The 14,957-nt window shown below is 40.1% G+C and overlaps 1 protein-coding gene across 3 annotated transcripts in view; it reads left to right on the top strand.

The window, feature by feature from the left end:
- PALLD (palladin, cytoskeletal associated protein) overlaps window positions 1-14,957 on the top strand; it is a 231,866-nt gene that overhangs the window by 6,805 nt on the left and 210,104 nt on the right. For 2 of the 3 annotated variants that reach the window (XM_081925898.1, XM_081925899.1), the window contains exon 2: window positions 12,123-13,160. In XM_081925898.1, the coding sequence (XP_081782024.1) occupies window positions 12,123-13,160 (1,038 nt within the window). Of the gene's footprint in view, window positions 1-3,655; window positions 3,778-12,122; window positions 13,161-14,957 lie in introns of those variants that run through there. The other variant, XM_081925900.1, reaches the window with a different exon arrangement.

Below are 14,957 nucleotides of genomic sequence, written 5' to 3' on the forward strand. Positions count from 1 at the left end.
ATCTGGGAAAGCTACATACCATATTTTTCGCTCTATAAGACTCACTTTTTCCCTCCTAAAAAGTAAGGGGAAATGTTTGTGCGTCTTATGGAGTGAATGCAGGCTGCACAGCTATCCCAGAAGCCAGAACAGCAAGAGGGATTGCTGCATTCACTGCGCAGCAATCCCTCTTGCTGTTCTGGCTTCTGAGATTCAGATTTTTTTTTTCTTGTTTTCCTCCTCCAAAAACTAGGTGTGTCTTGTGGTCTGGTGCGTCTTATAGAGCGAAAAATACGGTACATACCCCTGAGGAGATGATTTGTAGAATGAAAGGAGGCATATTCACAAACACGACTTGGCTACTTCAAAAGTAAGAATGACCACCAAAAAGAAACCCTGCAGCCCTCCCATGAGAAGTTTGCCCCTTTCTTTCCTCCCTTTTCTTTCCTCCCCGTTGATGATTTACTGATGCAATTTTCTTTCTCATTAATTGATGGAGAATAGTTAGAAGAAAGATGATATTTTTGGCACAGCACTGCGAGGAAGTTGCCTTCTAGCAGGTCCCAGTTATTTGTCCATCTGTCTTCTGCTTAGACTGGCACTGGCTTTCCAGGGTTCGAGGCAGGGGTCTTTCACATCATCTGCTACCTGATCTTAGAGGCTGGAGGCTAAAAATGTCAGGGATTTAATTATGTGAAGCATGTAGTCTACCACTGAGCTATGGTGATTCCCTCAGGTTTCCTGGGGGGAAGGAATGATGCTTAAACAACTATGTGTCTAGTACAGAAATATAAATTTAGAGGAAGACAGAGGTAAGGACAAAAAAGAGCCAAGGATGCTCTATTTGTTAGGATAGTGCTCTAAAGTTTTAAACTTCAAGTGTTTTCTGTTGAAAGTCGCTTTGGGGCACTTTTTTTGACCAAAAGTTAACTCATCAATAATTTTGTAAATAAAGTAACAGTGCAATCCTATACAAGTAGTTTAATGGGACTTACTCTCTCTGTTCTAGCCATCATTGCCAAACAAAGAACTCAAAAGCCCACTCAGGCTTTTGCCAAAGGCTTTAATGTGTAAATTTGATTGTTACATAGGCAAGGGACAGGTTACATTTTTTAAATTTATTTTTCAGATTGAAGCCATTTTGACCAGGTCTGTACTTAAAAAGTTGGAACTGAATATGGAACAACTGATGGGTTCAAAATTGGGAAAGGAGTACGACAAGGCTGTATATTGTCTCCCTGCTTATTAAACTTATATGCAGAATACATCATGCGAAAATGAATCCCAAATCGGAATAACGATTGCCGGAAGAAATATCAACAACCTCAGATATGCAAATGTCACAACTTTGATGGCAGAAAGCGAGGAGCAATTAAAGAACCTCTTAATGAGAGTGAAAGAGGAGAGTGCAAAATATGGTCTGAAGCTCAACATCAAAAAAGCTAAGATCATGGCCACTGGTCCCATCACCTCCTGGCAAATAGAAGGGGAAGAAATGGAGAAAGTGAGAGATTTTACTTTCTTGGGTTCCATGAACACTGCAGATGGTGACAGCAGTCACAAAATTAAAAGATACCTGCTTCTTGGGAGAAAAGTGATGACAAACCTAGACAGCATCTTAAAAAGCAGAGATACCACCTTACTGAAAAAGCTCCATATAGTTAAAGCTATAGTTTTCCCAGTAGTGATGTATGGAAGTGAGAGCTGGACCATAAAGAAGGGTGATTGCCAAAGAATTGATGCTTTTGAATTATGGTACTGGAGGAGACTCTTGAGAGTCCCATGGACTGCAAGAAAATCAAACCTATCCATTCTGAAGGAAATCAGCCCTCAGTGCTCACTGGAAGGACAGATCCTGAAGCTTCAGCTCCAATACTTTGGCCAGCTCATGAGAAGAGAAGACTCCCTGGAAAAGACCCTGATGCTGGGAAAGATTGAGGGCACAAGGAGAAGGGGATGACAGAGGATGAGATGGTTGGACAGTGTTCTCAAAGCTACTAACATGAGTTTGACCAAGCTGTGGGAGGCAGTGGAGACAGGAGAGACTGGCATGCTCTTGTCCATGGGGTCACAAAGAGTCGGACACGACTAAACAACCAAACAAAACAAAGTATTTATAAAACGGGAAGTACAAGACCCTGGCTTAGCACTGGTGTCATCTATTAATCCCCACCTCACAATTTTACCAGTTAAAGCAACCTTTCTCAGATGCATGGGCTAGGGGGCATGTTTTTGGTAATATATAGGCAGCAGCCATTTTACACATGATCTGGAAGTGGCCCAGAAATGTGGCAGGGCAGAACAGAGTGGAGCAAGATTATGCACGCTGCACAGATGCGCACGAGAATCAGAAACAAAACCCCCATACAAAATGGTCTCCACCTGTACATACATATGTAATTTTCTTTGTATTCCACCTTTCCATAGTTAAAACCATGCTCAATGCAGCTGACATGAAGAAATACATAATTACAAACATAACAAAAGTGGTCATAAACAATACATAAAACATTAAAAAACACACAAGCAAATTAAACAATTTCAACATAAATCTTAATAAGATCTAAAATGTAGATGCAAAAAATAATAATATCAAAAGCAGCAACAACGTCCCCCAGCAAAAGTGCCTAAATAATACCCCAGCTCAAGAGTCTGTTTAGCAGTCTCAGCTTTTGTAGCTGCAGTTAGCACCCAGGCCAGGTGCAAGGCAGGGAGCAGGTCTTCCAGGTCTCTGTCCTCTTCAGCAGCCTCAGTTTTCATAGGCTTTGGTTTTGACAATGATGTTTGCACTAAGTGGTATAAATTAATATTCATTTCCACTTCCCCTACCCCCAAGAAAAGTTTGAAGACTGCTGCTAGAATGTAAAATGCAAATGTGGTAGCACAGCCAGCACACATTGCATCATTTCCCCCCAAAAAAGGTTAAAAATCATTTTGCTGACAAACTAAGAAAAATAAGCATCATTCATTCCTAAGCACCTATCTCAGGGGTCAGCAAACGTTTTCAGCAGGGGGCTGGTCCACTGTCCCTCAGACCTTGTGGGGGGCTCGACTATATATTGAAGAAGAAAATTGAACGAATTCCTATGCCCCACAAATAACCCAGAGATGCATTTTAAATAAAAGCACACATTCTACTCACGTAAAAACACGCTGATTCCTGGACTGTCTGTGGGCTGGATTTAGAAGGTGATTGGGTCGGATCCAGCCCCCGGGCCTTAGTTTGCCTACCCATGACCTATCTGAATACTGTGTGTGTAAGCATTGCAACAGGACAATCTGATAGCAAAAAAGTATTGGACTAATTTACACCTAGTTACCAAAAGCATGCTTTGAAGTAAAGCAGAAAACTTTTCTATGGAAATTTATTTTGTATCAGTCAACCCCTACAGAATTCTTCAGGCTAGCTGTTACAAAGTTATGGGGGAAAACTTCCAGCATTGGTATAAAGAACAATACTAGACTGCTTTTTGTAATCTCCAACAACTCCTTGGATATATAAGTATGAAGCACACACAGACGTTGCTCGTTCATCTTGCCCAATGTTCGTTCTGCTGGAATTCCAGATAGTGGCTGTCCTGCTGAAACATGAGTTCAGTTACCAAATATAGATGAGTGGGTAGGAATTACATAGTCAGAGAAGACAGATGTAACTCAGAGGCCACAGTCACCTCGATACTGTGGACCAAGCAATCCTGAATGAATAGCTAAAGCAACTTCCAGCTTTCTTAGACAAAAGGAGGAAGAGCTTCCATGCTTGAAATTTATTCTATATGAAATTCTTCACACTGACTTAAGGTTTGTAAGATCCTTTTGGATTCTTTATTAAATTCTGCTTAATTTTGTCCATGTATGAATGTTATATTTCATTCGCTACATATAAAGAGATTTCATTGACTGTTGCCAAGCTTTCTGGTTGCATAATGTTTTTGAAAGCATTTGATTTTAATTTTTAAAGAAACTACCGGTAATTATAGACATAATTAATTGCCTGTGTTTTTGTCCTGTGCATTTCCTGATTGCACTAGAAAATCAGATCGTGAACATTATTTTTAACAGGGCTAAACATATTCTAATTTATATTCATTATATGAATTATCAGTGCCTTTCAAACAATAACTTATAATGTTTAAATAAGCATATTTATAACTGATGGTGTAAAGTTTCTGTGATTTTTTTCTATTGCTGTTTGTAGAATATCACATTTAGGCCTGAGAAAATTGTTTTAAAAAATCAAGAAATGCATGAAATAACAGGCTAGCTACATGTACTTTTCATCTTTTTTTCCAAACTGTACAGTACATTGTTTTACCATCACCAATAAGCTCATTAGAGAGATGAGGAAAGCATTTATAAATATGCTGCTGTCTAATCAGAAGAGTCTAGAAATAGCTCATAGCCTAGTTCTAATTATGATCATGTATGCTATTTGATAGGGTTCAAGTGTTATTTTAACTAGAATAGATATGACTTAAAGAAGCAGAGTCCTGGCAAAGGAAAAGTGGATTTCCTGGATAACATTGCAGAGCTATACATTCTGGCCATGATGCAGCATTGAATGAAGCGCTTAATCTCACCGAAATAAATTGGGTAGGTTGGCAAACCTTTATTCAAAGCACGCAGACTTGAAGGCTCACTGTTAGAGATGTGAAGCCTTTTTACAGGCAATCAAAATAAATGGACAAAAGTTCAGAAGAGCCAAATAATTGTGGTGCCCTGTAGGGAACTTGGCATTTTGTTCACAAACGAAGAAATGTTGCACCTTCTAGTAATCTAGTTACATTGCCAGGTGCCAACATATTTGCTTAGGTATCTATTTTAGGCACTTGCGATCAGATTAGCTGGCTGTTCTGGATGTGAATTTTTATCCTTTCTTTGTGTATGGACTATCTGAGAATGAATGGGTAAGACACATTTTTGCAGTAGATTGCAAAATGGACATAAACCAATTCCAGTGGGTCTGGAGCACCCCTAACTTCCCCATTGTTGAATGCATTGTCCCACAAGGAATTTGCCCCATTGCGTTCACTTTTCTGTGCCCACAAAGAACATTCTTCACTGTTGAATGGAATGGGAGCTGTCACTGCTTGCATGCACTGGGGCCTTGCAAAGATCTTGCTCACTTGCCACTATGATGGAAAAACTAATGCCAGAAGGATGACAAGCATCATATTTAATAAAAATTTGAAAAATTATGCACATTTATTAAAAGTTATACATGGTATATATTTCTTATTTAAAATTGGGGGGGGGGTGTTTCTTATTAAAAAAATAGAGGAGAATTAAAAACATTTAAAATAAAAGCTTTGGGCATGATCTAGCCAGTGTGGTGTAGTGGTTAAGAGCGGTAGATCTAATCTGGTGAACCGGGTTTGCGTCTCTGCTCCTCCACATGCAGCTGCTGGGTGACCTTGGGCCAGTCACACTTCTCTGAAGTCTCTCAGCCTCACTCACCTCACAGAGTGTTTGTTGTGGAGGAGGAAGGGAAATGAGAATGTTAGCCGCTTTGAGACTCCTTCGGGTAGTGATAAATCGGGTTATCAAATCCAAACTCCTCCTCCTCTTCTTCTTCCACCAAAGTTAACTGCTCATGTATCCCATTGATCTTAATTACAGAGTTACAGGTGAGCTGGGCTCCATACAGTTAAGTTAAACTCACTCCTACAATGCCAACACATTGAGTGTGGACATTTGAACAGAGGAAGCCTCACTATCAGATATGTGCACGGAGATCTATGTAAGCAGGTTTCCCTCTTCAGAGTACAGACATGAGTGTTTAATACATGGATGTTAGAAGGCAGGGCTATTCACAATATCAGGGATGGGGCCAGTGGTCTGGGGCAACTTTCCTTTAATTGCATGGCAGCCACGTCAGGCATATGCCACATGACAAGGGCTAAAATATATTCCACTGAAATCTATGGGACTTCAAAGGACTTGCCTTTGGCTGGATCATTTCCTTAATAAGCATATGAAACATATAATTTCCAAGTTTAGCCCTGATTTTCTGGCACTTATCCAGAAGCCTTGACAGCTGATCCCCTGGACCAATGGTTCCCAACCTTTTTGGTACGGTGACAAGTTATTTTATTGGGCCTTAGGTCTTTGGCAGCCATTTTAACTGCAAGATTGCCTATTATATAACAATTGTTTGAGGCATCCAATAAAAAAATGAACAAACACGCATATTAATGTGGAATTTGTTGAAATGTTTTTAGTATTTACCATGTTATTCACCGTTTTGTATGCAGAATGGTGTGCATCTGCCTACAGAATATTGCTTCCTAAACTAAACTAAATTATTCTAAAAACATATGGTTGCAAAAGCCATATTAATGAATATTTTAAATAGTTTTATTCATAATAAAGTCTATTTTGTCAAGTGTCAGTAGATACCTCGGCTTACATTTTGTCAACAAGTAGATCAAAGCGGGGATTGATATTTGTCAGATATAGTATGAAAGAATTACTGAAACAGAAGGTAAATATATTATTTCTTATTTTAACTAAGCATATCACCCTAGCTTAACTATTAACTTATCCTGGCAGGAGATCCATCAACAGTATGACACAAGGTGCTCATCTAGTAATTTCGTTGTCCCCGAGAGGGGGCAATGACAATAAATATATTAGTAGTAGTAGTAGTAGTAGTAGTAGTAGTAGTAGTAAGCTGTTTTGAGTGGCTATTACAGCTCACCTCTGTTGTGCAGGCTCTGTTGTGTGGCAAGATGTCACCAGATTTGCTTCCAGCTATCAGACAGCTTTTCCCAAGTGGTAAAAGTCTCAAGCCTTTCTGTTGTTTAGCTACAGTGGTACCTCGGGTTAATTTGTTCTGTTTTGTTTTTTTTATAATAATTTTTAATGATTTTCAAAACAGACAACAAACAAAACAAAACAAAAAAACAAACACACCTCAAAAGACAAATACATACAAATAAAATTTGACTTCCCCATACCTCCCTTTCACTGCATCCTTATTTTACCATTTTTTAGCAACCCTTCAATCAATTCTAATTAACTCTCTTTAGATTTTCTTAACATTATCATTTACAGCTGTAGTTCTCTGTTTCTTACCCCTTAACATCTTATCAGTCCACAATTTTACAACAATTTTTAAGATATACTTTAAATTTTCCCCAATCCTCCTCCACTGTCTCTTTCCTCTGGTCGCGGATTCTGCCAGTCATCTCTGCCAGTCCCATAAATTCAGTCACCTTCGTCTGCCATTCTTCCAGAGTAGGTAGTTCTTGCATCTTCCAATACTTTGCCAACAGGATTCTTGCTGCTGTAGTTGCATACATAAAGAATGTCCTATCCTTCTTTGGTACCAATTGGCCGACCATGCCCAAGAGAAAAGCCTCCGGTTTCTTTGCAAATGTCCACTTTAGGACTTTCTTAATTTCATTATAGATCATTTCCCAGTAGGCCTTAATCTTTGGGCAGGTCCACCAAAGGTGATAGAAAGTTCCTTCAGATTCCTTACATTTCCAGCAATTATTATTGGGCAAATGATAGATCTTTGCAAGCTTGACTGGGGTCATGTACCACCTGTAGATCATTTTCATTATGTTCTCTTTCAAGGCACTACATGCCGTAAACTTAATACCGGTGGTCCATAACTGTTCCCAGTCAGCGAACATAATATCATGACCGATGTCCTGTGCCCATTTAATCATAGCTGATTTCACCGTTTCATCCTGTGTGTTCCATTTCAGCAGCAAATTATACATTCTGGACAGATTATAGTATTGGGTTCAACAATTCTGTTTCTAACTTTGACCTCTCCTTCTGAAAACCTAGTTTCCTGTCTTGCTTAAATGTCTCATTTATCTGACGGTAATGTAGCCAATCTCGAACTTTATGCTTTAGCTTCTCATAACTTTGAAGTTTTAACTTTTCACCATCTTGTTCTAAAATTTCACAATATTTTGGCCAATTAGAGTCCATATTAAGTTTTTTCACTGCCTTAGCTTCCATTGGTGACAACCACCTGGAGGTTTTACTTTCCAGCAAATCTTTATATCGGTTCCAAACGTTATACAATGCTTTCCTAACAATATGGTTTTTAAAACCTTTATATACCTTTGCCTTGTCATACCATAAATATGCGTGCCAGCCAAAATTATTGTCGTACCCTTCCAGATCCAAAATGTCTGTATCCTCAAGAAGTAGCCATTGCTTCAACCAGCAGAATGCTGCTGATTCATAGTAGAGTCTTAAGTCCGGCAGGGCAAAGCCCCCTCTATCTTTTGCGTCAGTTAAAATCTTAAATTTTATTCTGGGCTTTTTGCCCTGCCAGACAAATTTAGATATATCTTTCTGCCACTTTTTGAAACAGTCCATCTTGTCCAGAATCTGCAACGTCTGAAACAAAAACAACATTCTCGGCAATATATTCATCTTGATAACAGCAATTCGGCCTAACAAGGAAAGTCTCAGCCTAGACCATATATCTAGATCCTTCTTTACTTCTGACCAACATTTTTCATAATTATCTTTAAATAAATTCACATTCTTAGATGTTAGGTTCACCCCCAGATATTTGACTTTTTTCTCGGGTTAATTTGTTCTGGAGGTCCGTTCCTAACCTGAAACTGTTCTGAACCTGAAGCACCACTTTAGCTAACGGGGCCTCCTGCTGCCGCCGCACTGCCGGAGCATGATTTCTCTTCTCATCCTGAAGCAAAGTTCTTAACCCGAGGTACTATTTCTGGGTTAGCGGAGTCTGTAACCTGAAGCATATGTAACCCGAGGTACCACTGTACAAGCATTATAATATACCACAAGCTGTAAGAGGTATTCATCATACCAGTTAAGGATTAAAAGCAAAAATATTGTTTTGGTTTACTTATAAAGCCTGCAACCCATTTGCTTAAGGTTTGTGACCCACTTGCAGGTCATAAAATATAGAGTTAAAGAGTTGGAAGGGTTGTCTAGTCCAAACCTCTGCAATGCAGGAATCACAGCTTAAGAATCCCTGACAGATGGCCATCCAACCTCTGCTTAAAAGCCTCAAATGAAGGAGCAGCCACCACCTTCTAAAGTAGTCTATTCCACTGTCAAATAGCTCATGGGCAACAGGTTAGGATAAGTTCTAGTCCAGGCTTCCTCAAACTCGGCCCTCCAGATGTTTTTGGCCTACAACTCCCATGATCCCTAGCTAGCAGGACCAGTGGTCAGGGATGATGGGACTTGTAGTCCCAAAACATCTGGAGGGCCGAGTTTGAGGTAGCCTGTTCTAGTCAGACATCAGTGTGCACACTGATGAGTTAGCTCCCATCCATGAAGGCTTCCACATTCACTTCTTCAGTATCAGGGGCAGGTGAGTGTCCACAAAGCGATACATAATGCTCATACCCATTCAAAATAAATGGGGAAGCCCTTGCATGTGTTGAAACTCTGTCGGTATTCATCCTCCCTCATGGGCTCTGTATTAAATTGGAAATGTATGTTTAATCTCTCACATTCTTTTCCAAAGTTCTTAAACTGTGGTTCGGACAACTGTGTTCAGATTTAAAGCTTTTTAAGGTTACCAGACGTCCCCACTTCCTGGGGACAGTCTCCAGATTTACAAATCAGTCCCCATACAAAATCAATTGAAGTTGAAAAGTGTCCCTGGATTCATTGAAAAATATCTGGTAACCTTATTTTTGGGTAACTCATGGTTGCATGTAGTTTGTTACAGAAATTGAATTAAAAGGGAAGCAGAGAGCCCAGAATAAAAATGCAGATTCATTGCCTGAGAGATTCAGGTGCTAAAATCACATGGCAAAGAGCTCAGCTTCCTAATAGTTTTCTTTTCTGCTTGGTTACACAGTGATATGGCACTGAGAAAGAGAAGAGATATTAAGAGATGCCCAGGCTAGTCCAAGGATTCAAGCACTCTGCCAATCAGTTAACAGTTTCATGCAAGATAAGCCCCAGAGGAGCTGCTAAATGTAACAGGAGCTTACACAAGTCAATGTAAAATACATCCGATTTCATCTCATGACTGTCAGCCAGGTCATACATCTCTTACAGAAGAAAAGTGGTATGGCATATGGTGATACGCAGCTTTGAAAAACGAAGTGGAAGAATAAGTGCTGTCTTGCTAAACCAGCTTGGTTCGTCACTAGGCTGGCTGTTATTTTAGATCTAAACACCTGCCTTCAAACAGAAATGCCGTTATGCATTCATTTAGCTTTTGGTCTACCCACATTTCCAGACAAAATTCTTCCTTTTCCTTTGCAAAGCCCTGAATGCTTTTAATATACTTCTAAAATATATAACAATGTGTGTCGAACATAGCTTTTCTCTCTTTTTCTAGTCCTTGAGAAGTGGAAAAAATGTATTATTGGTGTATTTTATGTGTTTATAGATAGAAACAGAGAATTGTAGAGTTGCAAGGGACCCTAAAGGTCATCTAATCCAACTCCCTGCAAATACAGAAATCTCAAGTAAATCATACATGACAGATGCTCATCCAATCTCTGCTTAAAATATATGTTAGAATTGATTTAATACTTGTCAACAGCTTTGAAGCCACTTTGGTAATGAAACAGTATATACCGGTACATTAATTGATAACAACAACAATAATAATTAATTTCTGATCTTTCCTCATACCATTCAAAATTCTACAAACTGCTATTATGCCCCCCTGAGCTGTTTCTTCTAAACTAAAATGACCATGAATTATAAGTGCAACCTGCTAATTGGTTTAACCACTAGATTAATCTGTTGAAAGGTGCATGAGACTCTACAATTAGGTATATTGAGGCAGCTGCCTCATGTGACAAATGGTAGGATGTGTGGCAACAGCAGGCCTACTACTGTTCCTCCTGAGTGCCTTGAGACCTTGAGAGCCAGTGTGGTGTAGTGGTTAAGAGCGGTAGATTCGTAATCTGGGGAACCGGGTTCACGTCTCCACTCCTCCACATGCAGCTGCTGGGTGACCTTGGGCTAGTCACACTTCTCTGAAGTCTCGCAGCCCCACTCACCTCACAGAGTGTTTGTTGTGGGGGAGGAAGGGAAAGGAAAATGTTAGCCACTTTGAGACTCCTTTGGGTAGTGATAAAGTGGGATATCAAATCCAAACTCCTCTTCTTCTATGAATGTTTACTCTAAGACCCACTACAGGGAATAATGCCTTGTATGTGTCTTTAGGATTGCAGCCTTTGGGTATGAATATCAATAGGGCCAATTTTAATCAGTGAGGAAATTTTTTAATGAATGGCTGTGCAAGTCAAGAACAAATACATTTAAGTTGTTGTGATGTAATGTGATAGGGAATTCAAAAGAAAAGATTAAAGATGGCCGATATTTGTTCCTGGTAGATTGTTGTTTAATTATAAATTATCTCATACTTTCCTCAGTACCTGAAAAGATACTTTTATTGAGGTTTTTGTGACATGTAAATTTATTTAAATTTGGTTAACTCAGGAATGGGCAACCTACAGCTCTCCAGGTGTTGTTGGACTCCAATTCCCATCAGTCCCAGCCAACATAGCCAAGGATCATGAATTATGGGAGTTGTTGTTGAGCAGTGTATGGAGAGCCCCAAGTTCCCTTTCCCTACTTTAAAGGATTTAATGTTCTAAAAGAGAAATCGGTGGACAGCCTTCTGGAGGCTTTGTGCAGTTGCTGTTATGATTCACAATAGCCTCCTCCTAGAGAAGATTTTGAACATTGTTCACAAAATACTTGATTTCTTGGAATTATTTATTTATTTATTTATTTATTTATTTATTTTGCTGCATTGAAATTTCCAAGCTTTGGGCAAAACATTCAGGACCCATAGTTACAATTGCATAGAACAGGCATAGGCAAACTCGGCCCTCCAGATGTTTTGGGACTACAATTCCCATCATCCCTGACCACTGGTCCTGTTAGCTAGGGATAATGGGAGTTGTAGGCCAAAAACATCTGGAGGGCCAAGTTTGCCTATGCCGGCACAGAACAACTACAGGGACCCTGGCATTGTAGTAGTCAAATACATTGTACCTTTAAATTATAATTTCACCTAGGTCCATATGGGCCGTAAGGGTTTCAGCGATTTTCCAGTTTTCTCTCTGGTTTTGGAGCTAATAATATGTGAATGAAAAAGAGTAGTTAGGTGACAAAAAGTATGCGTCCTTACCAAAACAGAATTTATTCTCTTCCAGCATGCAGGACAGAAGCTGTGAGCAAGCTGTTCCAACGCCTTTATTGATGGAGGCATATTCTGCAGAGAAGACCACACATGTGGGAAACCATGAAAACACATCTGAGGATTCCTCATCTTATGAACTCTTTTATGATTCCCTATCAGACATACCAGATGGGGAACTTTCCAATGAGCTATCTGCCTTTCTTAGTGACGAAGAAATAAGCAAAAGCCTGGAACTTGCTCACACATCTATTGTGAATTCTGTAAAGGAGGATGGGAACGCAAACCAGGAGTTCACATATTACTTCAACACTTCTCCAAAATCACTAGATAATGCCTCTTCCATTGAGATCAATGGGGATAGTCAAAACACTTCCAATAGGACTCAGGTGACCAGCCCAAACTCACTACTGATTTCAGCTCAAACTCTCCCAGACCAGAACATGTATTCTCAGGAAGCAAACAACATTCACAATGTTACTGGGAAACCATCCAGCATATCTTCCCTGCTGCCTGCAAGACCCAGCTTCATTCGGAGCCTAAAAAATGCTGAAAGGTGTGGTCCAAGCATGCAAAAGCTGAGCCCCAAATCCAAACCAATTTCTGCAGGTGATGTCCCCTTCAAGAATAAGATGTGTGACAAAGCGGCTACTTTAATTGAAGAACTCTCTTCCATCTTTCGTGAAGCAGCCAAGACAAGAGTCAGGAGCCCTGACGGAAACTCCTCTTCGCCAGATAGTGGGTATCTTTCTCCTAAAAACAAGCAACCAACCATGCCTAATTCTATAAGGAATCCAACCCCTGACAAAACATGCCCAGAGATCACACCTGCGAATGAGGTGCCTGAAGACACTCATACTGGAGAGTCTGTGCTCCAAAGGAAAGAAGACTGCAAGGCCAGTGAGAATGCTTCCCTGTACCAGGTCACAAAAGAGATACACAGTCAACCTTCACCCCCTCGATTTACCCAGAAACTCAGGAGTCAAGAAGTTGCAGAAGGAAGGAAGGTCCTGCTTGAGTGCAGAGTCGCTGGAAACCCAACACCTCATGTCAGGTAAGACTGGTATTTCAATCCCAACATCTCCTGGGATGGCCATTCTGTTCCTCATATATGACTAACAACTGCTGTATCTCCACACGATAATCTCTATTTAAAAACGAAGGGTTTTGAAAAAGAAATCTTCAGATTTTGATCTTAATGGGAATGTATTGCTAAGGACCAGCAAAATAATCTCATAATCTGTTCCTATATATTTGAATCACATATATACTAGGAGTGTTTAGCAACCACAAGATCTGCATTCTATCTGTCTCAATAGTGTTTGGAAGCACTTACACCCTGCTTCCACAGCCAACTCAGAGGAAAACGATGACCCACGTGAATAACATCTCTGTTTGTTTATTTCAACACCCCTCCCCACAAATCACTGTGATTGGAATGGCCTCGGAAAATAATTCATTCTGAGCAAGGCTTGTTATTCTATATTTCTATGCTTAATAATTCTGTCTTTAGTAGTGCTTTCCACCAATTTAGCTGATACAGACATCAAAGGTTTGTAGTTTCCTGGATCCTCCATATCCTCCTTTTTTTTAAATGCAGCATGGATGACAGGAAGCAGTAATTTAGATTATCATCCATACAATATATTAATTATACAACATCTGGTAGTTGCATCTCATCCCCTTCCTGCAAACAGCCAAAGACTTAAGGGTGCACAGATTTCCAACTTTTCCATAGAGATGCAAAGAACCCGGGCTCTCCTCCAAGGTGCATGACATCTTAAATTAAAAACAATAGGAATGGGGTACCTAATCATGCATTAGTATTTGAATTCACATAACCTGAAGTCAGTGCAATACTGCCATGCAGGAAGTAGGTTTTTTTGGGGGGGGGGTTAAAGGATTTAAGTGTATTGTAAAAGTGCCTCCTAAACTCAGTAAAATGATTTTGATTTGCTGATTTCCAGTGCATAAACACAAGTAAAATGTGTGACCTAACAGCTATGTAGGGAATGCCTTCTTAACCTTAACATATCAGTTTCCTTTGCATATCAAATGTGTTCCTTAAAAGAGTGTGAGGTCAATAGAGTTGTCATTCATTCACATTTTGGCAAGCTTATGTTCTTACAGTTATGGTAATTACTTTCACATGCAGCCAGTGCTTTTCCATTCTCCCTCTCCTCCATGTCCCTTAATTCCATGTGAACCTTACAGTGGTTGGGTTCAGATAAACTGTGGTATGTAGTGATGGGAATGGAGGGCTCCTATGTGTGACACATACCACACTAGGTATCCATGTCAAGTGGAAGGGAACAGGCCACCTTCAAAGAAAGAGTTCCTCATGAGCTCCTTTCTTCCCTTGGCTGCTTCCGAATATGACAATAAACTATTGTTTATCATGACAGGGTTGAATCCAGCTTCCCTTATGGCTTATGCACTGCTCCTCATCCCTCTTCTCCAAAACTGACTAATCTTAACTAAAGTGTTTAAAAAAGGAAGGGGGGGGGCAATTTTAGGCCAAGCCTGTCTCAAGCTAGTTTTTTCTCAACAAGCCATGATTAAGATCAACCTTAGTTTAAAGTTAGGGTGCCATGCTGAACTGTGGTTAATTGAAATTGGAAGTGAAAGCTTCCATTCCAGACTTACAGCTGCGCTGGAGAAAGAGATGGCAAAAGGAGCGTATAAGCCTGGACAGAGGCTTGGTTAGGAACAAAGGAAGCTGCCTTAGACCACTGGATCCATCTAGCTCGGTACTGACTGGCAGCAGCTCTTCAGTGTTTCAGGCAGGAGTCTCTCCCAACCCTACCTGGAGATACCTGGGGATCACACCTGGGACCTTCTGCATGCAAAG

The sequence above is a fragment of the Podarcis melisellensis genome, assembly GCF_964234715.1.
Source record: "Podarcis melisellensis genome assembly, chromosome: 9".
NCBI lineage: Eukaryota > Metazoa > Chordata > Lepidosauria > Squamata > Lacertidae > Podarcis > Podarcis melisellensis.